Raw genomic sequence first — 13,293 nt, 5'->3', positions numbered from 1 at the left:
CTTCGACCGTGTCAAGTCAGATGATGCATCATCATTGTCATCATCATCACCATCATCATCATCATCATCATCATCATCATCATCATCATCATCATAAACATCACCATAATCATCATCATTATCGTCATTAGCAACTATTTCCGCCTCTAGTTTGATGATATTCTAGTAATAATGCCTATTTTTCAACAGGTCGCTATTGATTTATTTTGGCAGGTAATTTGTGTTTCTCGTCTGCAATAAATTTAACAATTATCCTTAATAAAACTTATTTACGCATAAACAGGGCTTATGCTCATATGGCACAATAAGCGAAAGTATTGAAAGATAAAAGTCTTATTGGCCTACAGAACATCTTTATGGACCTTTACAGACTTTTGAACTCATACCTATGTTACCCTAGTGTCACTGTATTGTCCTCATAAAACAAAGACGATTTCCAAAGTTTAACAACTACGAAAAAAAACAATGAAACAGAAAAAGGGCTAAGCATGATTGTGTATCGTTGTGGTGTGTAGATAAAATTTGAAAGGTGTTTTTTTTTTTGTATGTGTGTGTGCGTGTGTGTGTGTGTGTGTGTGTGTGTGTGTGCTGTTATTATTATTATTATTATTATTATTATTATTATTATTATTATTATTATTATTATTATTTATTATTATTATTATTATTATTATTATTATTATTATTATTATTATTATTATTATTATTATTATTATTATTATTATTATTATTATTATTACTATTATTATTAACTGTAGTAGTAGTAGTCGTAGGAATAGCAGTTATCTTATTGTCTTCATTACTAATACTATTGTTGTTGAAATGATTATTTATAATATTAGAGTTACTGGGCCCCTCTGTAAAGTTTTGACGGCTTTTGAATATCTCCGATTGTATTAACTCAAAAGTATAATCTAGACATCAAATTGTGCGTAATAATTTATTCTTCTATCGGGTCACAGCATTTTAGTTGCTATTTCTTGATTTCAATTATCTTATTTGATAGAACCCTTGTTCCATCATGTCGGCCGAAGAAATCACACACAAAATATATGCAATATACAGCATGCTGTTACTGAGTTCTTTACTGCAGAAAGATGTGCAACTGTAAACATTCATAAACGGCGGAAGTGTGTTTATGATGACTTGTGGGAATTCGAACAGTTCAAAGGTGGGTTATATGTTTTTCGGGAACTAATGCTGTCTCCAACAACATTAATGAGCAGGCTCGCAGTGGTCGACCACAAAGTGCATCAATGCAACAATCCAGACGAGGAAATTGACGAACTTAATCGAGCTAATCATTGGATAAAACAATCGGACATTTCACAGAGGCTTGGAATTTTATAGGAAAGAGATGGATATACGGCTCGAGAAACCCTTGGTTAAAGAAAGGTATGTGCCGTTTGATATCGAGAATGCTCACATTAAACGCATGGTCACATTGAAAGAGGAAGTTATTTTGAAGTTGTTGAACACCCCCCCCCCCCCCCTTTTTTTTTCCTCTATTTTTTTTTTTCCGTTTTGCTTCAGCTCCAAGTGACTTTTCAGAGACACCTCAAGGGGGCAAATTTAGGCAGTGATGGCGAGGTGCTGGCGGGGGTGACTCAATAGTGTCGATAGTTTACCACGTTAATTCGGCTATGTGGTCTTTTGGTATGACACTCGCTTTCCGATCGGAAGGTCCTGGGTTCGAGTCCCGCTCGGCGCATAGTTGAGTCCTTGGAAATTGCTCTTTACACATATTCTCTCACCTTACTCAGGTGTAAACTGAGTACCTGACCGTTAACAGCGTTGTCTCTGTCCGAAAAAAATGTAATATCGCCTAACAGGTGGCATGTCCCGTCCTACATTTTAAGTGTTGCTGTTGGCCAGGGACCCCATTTAAAGCGCTTTGAGCACGTTTAGTGGATATCGCTCTGGATCGGAACGGTGATAAAGCTGAAATTTAAAATGATAAACTGAGTTTTGTTTTGATACATTTGTCAACTTCGTAACTTTTATAGTTTAGAAAATACAAGAGCCGAGTCAAGCTTTTCAGTATACCCTTGTATATTGAATATATTTAGGAATATGGCACCAAAGAACAGTTAGTAAAAATCAAATCTCTAAGAAGGCTTTTGAAATACACATGCTTTAATCAATATTACTGACTTATGCAATTTCTAACAATAATCAACGATATATATATATATATATATATATATATATATATATATATATATAATATATATATATATATATATATATATATATATATATATATATATATATATATATATATAATGAACACAAATTTACTGATATCAGATGTGTTGATAGGGAATGAGATTAGCGGAAGAGTAGCGTCCCTTGATTGGACGTCACCGGCGAAAAAGTTATTAGAGAGAGAACGTCATGTTGGTTGTGCGCATGCGTCTCTCGTCCTCGCTTCCGATGAAAGCGGCATGAGACACTTCACCGAAAGCGAGGACGAGAGAAACGCATGCGCAAAACCATTTTGACGTTCTCTCTGTAAGGTGACGTCCAATCAAGGGATGCTACTCTTCCGCTAATCTCATTCCCTATAGAAAAGAATTTCTCAAAATGAAAACCACCAGTAAACTGTCATTGACAAAATAAGTCTTAAAAGGCTTAAACGATACAGTAGAATCATGATAACGCCAACACTGCCGGACCAGAAAGATTGGGTGACTTTAAGTAAGGTTGACTTTACCCCTTATCAATGGAACCTTCAAAGAATAGAACATTTGGGACCAACAAGAGGTGTTGACTTTAACTCACTCAACCCTAACACCGGCTAAATCAGTAGTTATACCATGTTACTTTTACCCCATTCCTATTCATTACATTTTTCCTGAGACAAATTATTGGCGTTATATAAGCTAAATATTTTTTTTTAGTTTTTGCATGTTAAGATGTTGAATAAAGTAGTTGAATAAAGCTATCTACATGCTCATTTTTAATACATTTTTCCAATTTTGAAAAGTAGAAAAAATCTCTAGGATTGAGTGAGTTAAGCAGATGTTGTGTTCAAGAGTGGTGACTTTATGTGAATTCCACTGTACACCAATAGATCAATGCCAAAAGAAGCAAAATATAATGTAACTAACTAAGCATCTTGATTTCAAATGTTTGATATTCCTCCATGTAATTTTGACAGACATTTTCACTCTTTGATTTTTCTTTAGCAGATGTATTCGGTTAAGAAACAAGCTTCTTATCAATATTGATGGATTCAAAGTGCCTCTCAGACAGAATAAACGTGAGCATTCGTATTACTCAATATCCACTAAATTATGTGCTGAAATGGCTTTACAATGGATCGTCAGTCAACAGCAACAACATGTAGGACGAGACATGACACCTATGAGGCGTTTTCATTTTTTTTTTAATTCGACAGAGAAACAAACCGCTGTTGATGGCCAAATACTCATTTTACACCTGGATACGGTGAGAAAATGTGAGTAAAGAGTCCAATCCAAGGGCTTAACTATGCACTACTCAGAGCGGGACTCGAAGGCGAGTGTCATACCACGACACCACCTTATACCCACATCTGAAGATATGGGAAATGATGCTCTCAAACGTTACTCTTTTAAATATAATAAATGGTGTCTTATAAAATTTACTTGAATTGTCTAATATACTGTTTTTTTCTTTATAATATGTGAACATATGAGTTTATCTTTGTAGGTTTTATAGAAAAAAAAGAATGTTTATCTATTTAACAGACCTCGAATCTATCTCTATTGACAAAGGTGTGAATTATTGCATTATCAATAGGGCAGATAAGTCGTAACGTCATACCTTCTATTCTTCCGGTTCCAAACTCCATGGAAGTGTATATGTAACAAATCTTTCGGAGGACTGATATTGGTTATAATATATTGAATCATAAGGTTGCTAAACCGTTTTAGTAGCTGGATTTAAGTGCAGATTCTTAGGATTACGTGACGTAAAAGAGTGAGGATGGATGATATTTTTTGACGACCAGCATATATTTAGACTAGAAAATAAGATGCCATAACTGCTCTGAAAACAAGAAAAAAAAAATTACACAAGGTGTGTATCCAGTCCTCCGGAAAAGTAGGTGTACACTTCCAATGAGATTGGAACTTGTTTATTGACATCACATTTTTGTTCCCTATTGTAAGAGACATAATTAAAAACATGTACAATGGCATGTTTTTGTCATGATTAGCCTTTATTTTATTGTTGGACACCCCGACATTAATAATCAGAATGTCTGAGGTTCGATCCCCAGTCGAGGTAGACTGATTTTTCGGGATGTATTTTTTTCTTATATTTTTCTTTCTTCCTTTATCTGGCACCTTTCAAAGACACTTGTTCAAATCTTTATCCCGACATTAAACACATTTTACTTTTGGCATCTCGATTTTTTTCCAATAAATTTTGGGTTAGGACAAAAACAATGAGTTGATAGAAGGCAATGGTCCAGGTGGGTCTGTAAAAGTCTGCATCATATCAGGATCCGCGGTGAGCATGGAGGACATGCCGAGACCCATTGGTGTTAGGTACTCCTCTCCATTCAAAGGATGGGGTACGCCAGGAGGCGCATGGTGACCTGGAAATTAAGAAATAAAAGGCAACTGTTAATTTGCTCAAACGTTCAATTTGGTTTTTCTAGGAGATTAAACAATTCAGTTTAATGCACCTCATTTCATTGTAATGTTTTTAAATTATGTTCCAAGTATGTCGGCATAGGGACATAATAAACAAATCAGAATTACAAAATATTTGATTACAGAGCGTTGGGGGCTGCCTGGAGTCTGGGATCGTAAAAATACTAACAAAAAGGTAAAAATGGAAAGGCTTCAGATGGGATCAGTACTGTTCCCATCCGAAGTCAATCCATTTTCATCATTTCGTTAAATATTCTATTTGAACGTTATATAAAACTGAATTCATTATTAACACTTTTTGAGTGGGTTTCAGGATGCCAAAAATTAGATATGATATCAAAACTGTCAGCAACTAGGTCACTCCTACACAACGCCAGTTAGATGCGCTAGGTCATAAAATATTATCATATCTGAGTCATTGGAGGAGCAGCGTGACTCATTGGGTATGGTCTTTACCTACAAAACAGAAATCTTCCTAGCTAATTAAGCACTGTGATTTTTTGATATATTATTTTTTGCAAAAAGGGCGAGTTTCACAACAAATAATATTTCTTCTCAATCAAAGTATGGTTCGGGAGATTTAACAGTTTGGAAATGATTCTCTAAGACAAACATCAAAAATATTTTTCTGCTAGCCCTCCTCGGTATTTATGTATGTTTTCATCATTCGTTAACGATAAATTCATCCTTTTGAATCAATATTTTGATACAATAAATAAGGTTCTGATACCACTTACCATGATGCATTATTCCGTGATGACCAATTGGCCTTGAATCTTGACCAGAAACCGAGCAACCATGATTTTGGACGGACCCCAAAACACCAAAAGCGTCCTTAGCAACAGCTCCGTACACACCAAAAGACTCTTTGATTCCATTCCCGTACATCCCTATGGGTTCCTTTGTCCGGCTATGGTAAGGCTTGTCTAACAGGTTGAGGGGGTCGTTAATTTCGTTCTGGAATGTTGACAAAGACGTCGGAAGCCGTTGCTGAATCACGGGGACGTGCTCAACAAGAGGTTTGCTTGTATTGGAGAATGCGGTACTTGAAAAATAATCTGCGGGAAATATTTACAGTAGTTATGAATATTAGCAATCTAGTAAGATTTATCTAACAGAATTGGTCATAACCCTACATCACATTTTAGATTTCCATCTTGCACCACTCTCATATCTTCAAATATGAGTAGCTTTGTAAAAGAGAGAGATATAATATATTATCCATATCAGTAATGGCCAGTCTGACTGAGACAGTGTATTTGAATATTTTGAAAAAGATGGAGAGGAGGAGGAGGAGGAGGAGGAGGAGGAGGAGGAGGAGGAGGAGGAGGAGGAGGAGGAGGAAGAAGAAGAAGAAGAAGTAGAAGAAGAAGAAGAAGAAGAAGAAGAAGAAGAAGAAGAAGAAGAAGAAGAAGAAGAAGAAGAAGAAGAAGAAGAAGAAGAAGACATTAACAGAAAAATGCGAAAGGAATCAAAATAAAAAGACAAATGAAAGAGACAACTAGAGGTGGCCACCTCTGCTCACAAGAGGTAATCGGGGTCCTTCAAAACAAAGAAAACTTATTTTGTCTACATTTAAATGGTGTTGTAACCCATTGCGTCAATCTTATATCATTTCAGCATTAACTAACTTGAAGAAGAAAATTGAGTTTATAGTAAAAATAATGAAAGTGGAAAAATCTAACTTTTGAAATTTCCGAAAACAAAACCTACTCTTTTCAATGAAATAAATTAGCGAGCAGCCACTAATGTAGCATAATTTAGATCTGATAAAGTGTGCATGAAACAGTGTCAAAGCAGAGGGGAAAATATAATCGTGTAATCTTTGTAGTGGAATGGTAGCACTGTGGTCAGGAGGTCTGAGGTTCGATCTTCAGTTGAGACAGCTCATTTTTGGTGATTTTTTTCCTTGTATTTACTATCGATGTTGTCTGGTCCTATTCGATACACACTTTTTCAGTTCTTCTTAATAAAGCTATTTGTTATAACTTAAACCTTTTGATTGTTGCTTAGAAATATAATATTAATAATGCGGATCGACCATGGCATCATAATATTTTGAGAAGATAGGACACATTCGAATTGATTTCCAAAACTTTCTTACCCGATGCTTGGTATAGACTGTTGGAATGTGCGAATGATCCACTTGCAATGGACGTGTGGCTGTGGACTACGTTGAAGGCACTTCCGGTTCCTGGATTATGGAGACCCATTGACGAAGTCGATGCTGATGAATTATTGCCAAGAGGTGGTGCTGAAATGTTACTCAGTGGATACCCAGTGCCGAGAGTTGACGAGTGTCCGAACGATGGGAAATAATGGGCTGGATCGGGAGCCGGTGGAAGGGCAGTGGCTGGTGTATCAACGTAAGGTTTGGACAAGATGCTGGGTTCTAGGTCTCCTTTAGGGTAGTAATGTGTTTGGTGGTGGGGAAGGTGATGGTGATGGTGATGATGGTGGTGGTGGTGATACAGGTTGTTGGGGAATGAGGAATGAGGGTGATGAGGTGCAGGATGATGATGAGGGTGGGGAAATAAATTTGGGGATTGATATGGGTGGTGATGATGTGGATGATGGGGATAGACGGATTTATTATTGTAACATGAAATACTACAATTGCTGCTGTTTTTGTTGGCTGCTTGATGATTTTGGGTCTGGGGCGGTGACAGAGAATATTGCTGTTGTGTGGACGTGATATTGCTGCTGGTAGAGTCTGAAATATTTGACGTACAGTTACCATTACTCCCAGAATTGCTGACAATTGCGGTTTCTGTGTTTGGAATTTTAGAAGCCGAGGGACGGTGGCCGTAGTTGTTGCTGTGACTGGAATCATTTTCAACATTGTTAGAGATGTTGATGGGGTGGGTGAAGGAATTGCTGGTTTGAAGCATATTGTGAGCATTGCTGCTGTTGCTGTTTCCGTTGATGATGTTTTGGTTGATGACGTTGTCATTGGGAAAGGCATGATTCATCATTCCATCCGTTGGGTTTGAATGTGAAGTGATAACTGTTTGGTCAAAATTAGGAAAGCTAACCAAAGTAGTAAATGTTATACAAATAATATCTATATAATATTTATTATATATATATATATATATATATATATATATATATATAAAATATATATATATATATATATATATATAAATTATATGGCTGTGACAAATGAAATATTGTTTTGATTTGTAGACATTAAACACCATTGGAAAATCTATGTAATGATTTTGTATTAAGAACTTGTTCAAGATATACAAAGCAGGAGATTAACATTTTTATACTCTTCTCCTAAAACAAGTGCAGAATTCCCTTCTCAAAGGACTGGAAAAAATCATGGCAAAGTATCAACTTAGAGGCAAATTTATTTACTCTTCAGGTTATACAAAATATATTTTTATAAATATGATAAACGCTGAACGAACGAGATGAAAGATACCATTTGTATAATTTTTTGTAAAATTTACATTTTAGACTTAAAGCTTGAATCTGTGACGGGGGAAATAGATGAACCAGTTGAAACTCATCAGTATATTGATACATTAAACAATATCTCATTAAAGGCAACAAAAACAAACGTTTTGTGTCGGACGCCAGTCAGACTCAGCATAGTGATTGATAACGGCGAAAAAGTTATTCGTATTTTCCTTATTTCACCTTAATAACGCCATTCTCACATCTCTCATTAATTTGTATTTAGTGTTTCGTCCATCGTGTTTTGCTGATAAAGCGGTAACCCGAAACGTCCACCTTATCTGTCTTTGTTGAATTATTTGAAGCCCCCATTTTATTTTTTATTGTGAGTATAAAATCTCATTAAAGCCCCTTTTAAAACGAGGGGAGGTAATTTTACCATTAACTTTACCAACGGAATAAAAACAGGAGTAGCCGTTCTTATGTATTAGGTATACCGTTTTCAGTAACTATGTCTTACCATAGGCTGAATGAAGACGAGACCTTGTCATCATTTTTCATCTGTATACACTAATGGAAACCATTAATCTTACTTTTTCAAAGATTTCTAAGGGCTGTGGCAAAAGTTATGTGATAATGCAATAGGCCACATTGTTTATTAGTTTGCATAATATGCTATCTACGTACGGTACTAGGAATATATCCGTGTGATCGAGCAGCTGAAAAGCTAAATAATTATACAAAATATGAAAGTTGGATTTGGTTCGGCGTGCACTTATTTGCGGGTCTGATAACCCAATTCCTTATTGTTGTAATGGAAATCTCCAAAAAATGACGCAAAATATTGTCCATTACAACAATGTCAAACTAGGCCCATAAGTGGGTTCGGATGTCAGACCTGCATATATGTACACGTCGGTTAAAGTTATTTCGTTTTATAGAAGACTCAATAAATATTAATCTTAAAATGACAACAAATCTTCCCTTAAAGCTCATATTTTATTCCAAGATAAATTCAAAATCACATTTCGGAATCAAGCAGACATAACATCGTTTCGAGACGAAAGGTCACATACCAGCCACTACAATATAGTGTTCGATAGACAATATAATAATGGATACATCCATCTGTAGTCAGGTCGTATCTTCTTTACTCTCTCTGTACCAATTACAGGAAAATCGTCACATTCGTTACGTTACAATGAACATTTTTGTTATTCAGATTTGTTTTCAACAACATAAAAATTGAAGGAAACATCTTTGTTATAGATATAAGAACTTAATGCTGTTTTTTATAAATCTTGTTTTCCTGCATATAATTTTTTTTAATCACAAAAAAAAAACAACAAAACTTTTTTATATAGCGCAATATCTACTAAACGTGCTCAAAGTGCTTTACAAAGGCCCCATGACCAACAGCAACACGTAACATATAGAACGAGACATGACGCCTTTTAGGTAATATTACAATTTGTCCGGCAGAGACAACGCTGTTAACGGCCAGGTACTCCTTTAACACCTGAGTACGGAGAAAGAATGTGAAAAAAGAGTCTTTTCCAAGGACTCAACTATGGGCCGAGCGAGGCTCGAGTCGAGGACTTTCCGATCCGAAAGCGACTGTCATAGATTACATAGCCGCATTTATCTCCTCAAACTGTGTAAATTATGCATAGTATGTATTCATTGCTTTTCAATTGAATGGTTAAAAAAAATTGTGTTTGGTAAATTTTGCATTTCTGGAATAATCCTGAAAAGAGTCAGTGAGGAGAGAGTTATATACCAATCTAATAACGAATTTGGATATGAACGAATCATTTGTGTCTTATGCCATAATAAATAAATAAATAAATAAATAAATAAATAAATAAATAAATAAAAATCCAAACAAAGTAAAAAAAAAAGTAAAATACCGGAACATTTAAAATATCGACACATTAGTGATAATCTGGCGCTTTTTTCACGTTGGAGCATGTTACAAGATGGTCCTCTATGTCCTATTCATCTGATCACGTGATAAATGTGTGGCAACGGGCATGGTACTAATAGGATTCAATAGACTGATGTCATGTCCGAGCAGTTTGGTTCTAAACAAAGAAAATCTGTACATTTTATTATCCATGCTGGCTTGAACTTTTTCACATGTCATGTGATCAGAATGTATAAAAGTCAAATATGATCATATTTGTAATGTTTTTCTCCTCTTGATACACTTTTATGCTCATCGGAGAAGTATTTCAAAAGACATCCACCATTGTTCCGATAGTTTAGAACCAGCTACTAAGTTACTGTGTGTCATTAAGAGGGAAGTGACGTCACGACTGTTGAACCCTATTACAAAATTGTTAATATGAGATGTATTAAGTGATAAGCATTCTTATACACAAAATCTACCCATCTTATCTTACCTTGGTTAGAGAAAAACCCGCCGTTGTGCCCATGTGATGTGGTGTGTGGATATCCCTTGTTGATGAAAGATGGTGGCCGTGGTGGGTTGGTGAAGTTGGGCAAGATGGGGGATATGGGTGGAGTCAGCATCGATGGGTTTGGGTTCCCTCCCATGGCCTGCAATTCAAGAATACGGGGAAAAAAGTGTGATGTCAAAAAAAAAAATAATTGAGCTTTATATAGCGCAATATCCAATAAATGTACACAAAGCGCTTTACAAGAGGTCCCTGGCCAACAACATTTAACATGTTAGGCGATATTACAATTTTTCGGACAAAGACAACGCTGTTTACGGCGAGGTACTCGTTTTACACCTGAGTACGGTGAGAGAATGTGAGTAAAGAGCCTTTTCCAAGGACTCAACTATGCGCCAAGCGCGAGGCTCAAACCCAAGATCTTCCCATCCTAAAGCGAGTGTCATACCACAAGACCACGTAGCCGCACAAGAACAAAACTGGTTCCTACCGCATTGGACGTGTAAAACCATTCTTCAGGGGGACTGAATACTTACCTTGTGTAATTGATAATCTGTTTTCAGGCTGATGGCATCTTATTTTCTAATCTAAATAAATACTGGTCGTCAGTAAAGATCAAACATCCTCGCTCTTTCACGTATCGTAATCCTAATAATATGCATATACACCCTGCTACTAAAATAGTCATGGAGAGGGATGTAATTTAAAAGAAAAACTGATTCTTGTCTCATTGGAAGTGTATAACCACTACTTTGTGTACTTGATCTTCTGGTTTCAGAATGGTGAAATCGTATTTTCTAGTCTAAATAAATGATCGTTTCACGTCTTGTTCTCTTAATATTGTGCATATACATCCTGCTATACTAGAAGAGTCATGCCACATTATGATTCAATATGTAGCGTATTCATCATTACTCCTCCGAAGGGCTGGTCACAAACACACTTTCAATGATTTTGGAACCAGAAATAATTGTAGAGGGGTACGTCACGACCTTCCTTCTCTATTGAATGTATATCTATACAAAATCAAAAAAACACAGCGTGAAGTAGGATAAATCACTCGCTCATAATAGCATAGTGTTTATCACCGAATGTGTCCCTTAGTTATTCTTTACACAGTATATCTATCCAAAACCGTACAACACAGCGTTGTGTAGGATAAATCATTCGCTCAAAAGAGCAATGTGTTTATCACCGATTGTGTCCCTTAGTTATGCTTTACACTCTGATACTATTAGTTATTTTTATAATTAGATGTCCCAACTGTTTCAAGCGGGCGTTACATCTTTTTAAACCTTACGCAAAATTAAGTTATAAATCGAATTTATAATTGATGGAGCTGCTTAATTATTTCAATCATTATAACTTAGATATTATTAACACTCATCATCGGTTGTTCCCGATAAAACTGTACAATAAAAAGGGGTGAAGTGGCCGAGTGTTTAAAGCTGTACAATGTGACTCGCTTCAGGCATTTTTTTACTCCCTTAGGCAAGATTATTAACCCCCCTACCCCCTACCCCAATTTGCTCACTCTGGACAGCATGACAAGACAAAGAGGGACATAAATAATTGGACTCAATAGACTGATGTCACGTCGCCCAGCAACGGCGGCCATCGTGGTCCTAAACAAAGAAAATTGGTACTTTTTATTCTTCATGCTTGCTAGAACTTTTCATATGTCTTGTAATCAGAATGTGTAAAAGTCAAAACATGATCAGATTTATAATGGTTTTTTTTCCCTCTGGATACGCTTTTATGCTCGTCGGAGAAATATTTCATAAGGGCGTCCGCCACTGTTTTGATAGTTTAGAGCGAGTTACTAAGTTACCATGCCTCATTACGAGGGAAGTGAAGTTACGGCTGTTGAAGCGTATTGACAGAAATCCCACCTGTGTTATCGTCGACAAGGAAGACAGATGAGGAGACAATCCAAACATGTTGTCTCGTCCAGCAGCGGCTTGACCAGGCTGATGGCCTTGGACATAGACTGTAGATGGACACAGCAGACTTGAGTCGTGCCCATAGGCAACCTCACGTTTTAGGTCAGCGTCAGAGCTGGTGGGAGTCCGTCCTGGTGTCGCCACGAAGCAAGTGCTCGCTGGCTGCTGTAGGCTGGGTTTTACTCCTTGGTCATCTGGGAATGTTTACAATAATGTATATATATATATATATATATATATATATATATATATATATATATATATGTGTGTGTGTGTGTGTGTGTGTGTGTGTGTGTAAATGCTGACTGATGAAATGGAGGACACGGAAACGATTGTTTCGGTTAAAAAATACGTGAGTGAATATATTATTATATATATATAACATATCTCTGATACAGTTGTGGGACCATAATGTGATGATGATCCCTATGCTCTACCATCTATGCCAATGGGCTAGAGAGAATATATTCTAAAGCGCTGCCAATTGGTTCAAGTTTAAGTTCAAGTTCGAGAGTTTATTTTAGGCCAATGACCATATCATCTCACTGTACAAACTATTCTAACATTCTAATAATGAAGGAAAAACATTTGTTTAGTAATCATTTATGGCAAAAAGCAACGATGATGATGATGATGATAATAATAATAATAATAATAATAATAATAATAATAATAATAATAATAATAATAATAATGGTAAAACATTTACGCAGCCGTAACATACCTATTTAGAAATTAACTTTACAAACCTGGCTGCATGTGTTTCTCTAGAAGAGATTGTAGATCCTGTTCCTTCTCATGGTGTAGCTGGCACTCCACAGCCAATAACACATACTCGTCAAGTAACATGCGGATCAAATGAAACGAAGCTGGAGG

General features: G+C 36.2%; 1 protein-coding gene across 2 annotated transcripts in view; it reads right to left on the bottom strand.

The window, feature by feature from the left end:
- Positions 1–3,689: 3,689 nt before the first annotated feature.
- The window catches only part of LOC144978282 (uncharacterized), a 60,770-nt gene continuing 51,166 nt past the window's right edge, over positions 3,690–13,293 (bottom strand). For both annotated transcript variants that reach the window (XM_078924129.1, XM_078924128.1), the window contains exons 14-19: positions 13,167–13,286; positions 12,367–12,611; positions 10,460–10,616; positions 6,751–7,653; positions 5,384–5,704; positions 3,690–4,588 (exon numbers count right to left, since the gene is read on the bottom strand). In XM_078924129.1, the coding sequence (XP_078780255.1) occupies positions 4,422–4,588; positions 5,384–5,704; positions 6,751–7,653; positions 10,460–10,616; positions 12,367–12,611; positions 13,167–13,286 (1,913 nt within the window). In that variant the 3' untranslated portion in view covers positions 3,690–4,421. The remainder of the gene's footprint in view (positions 4,589–5,383; positions 5,705–6,750; positions 7,654–10,459; positions 10,617–12,366; positions 12,612–13,166; positions 13,287–13,293) is intronic.

The sequence above is a fragment of the Berghia stephanieae genome, chromosome 8, assembly GCF_034508935.2.
Source record: "Berghia stephanieae isolate SIO BIC M18660-M18661 chromosome 8, UCSD_Bste_1.3, whole genome shotgun sequence".
Taxonomy (NCBI): Eukaryota; Metazoa; Mollusca; class Gastropoda; order Nudibranchia; family Aeolidiidae; genus Berghia; species Berghia stephanieae.
Note: the sequence above shows the minus strand (reverse complement) of the source record. Positions and strands in the feature narration are given on the sequence as shown.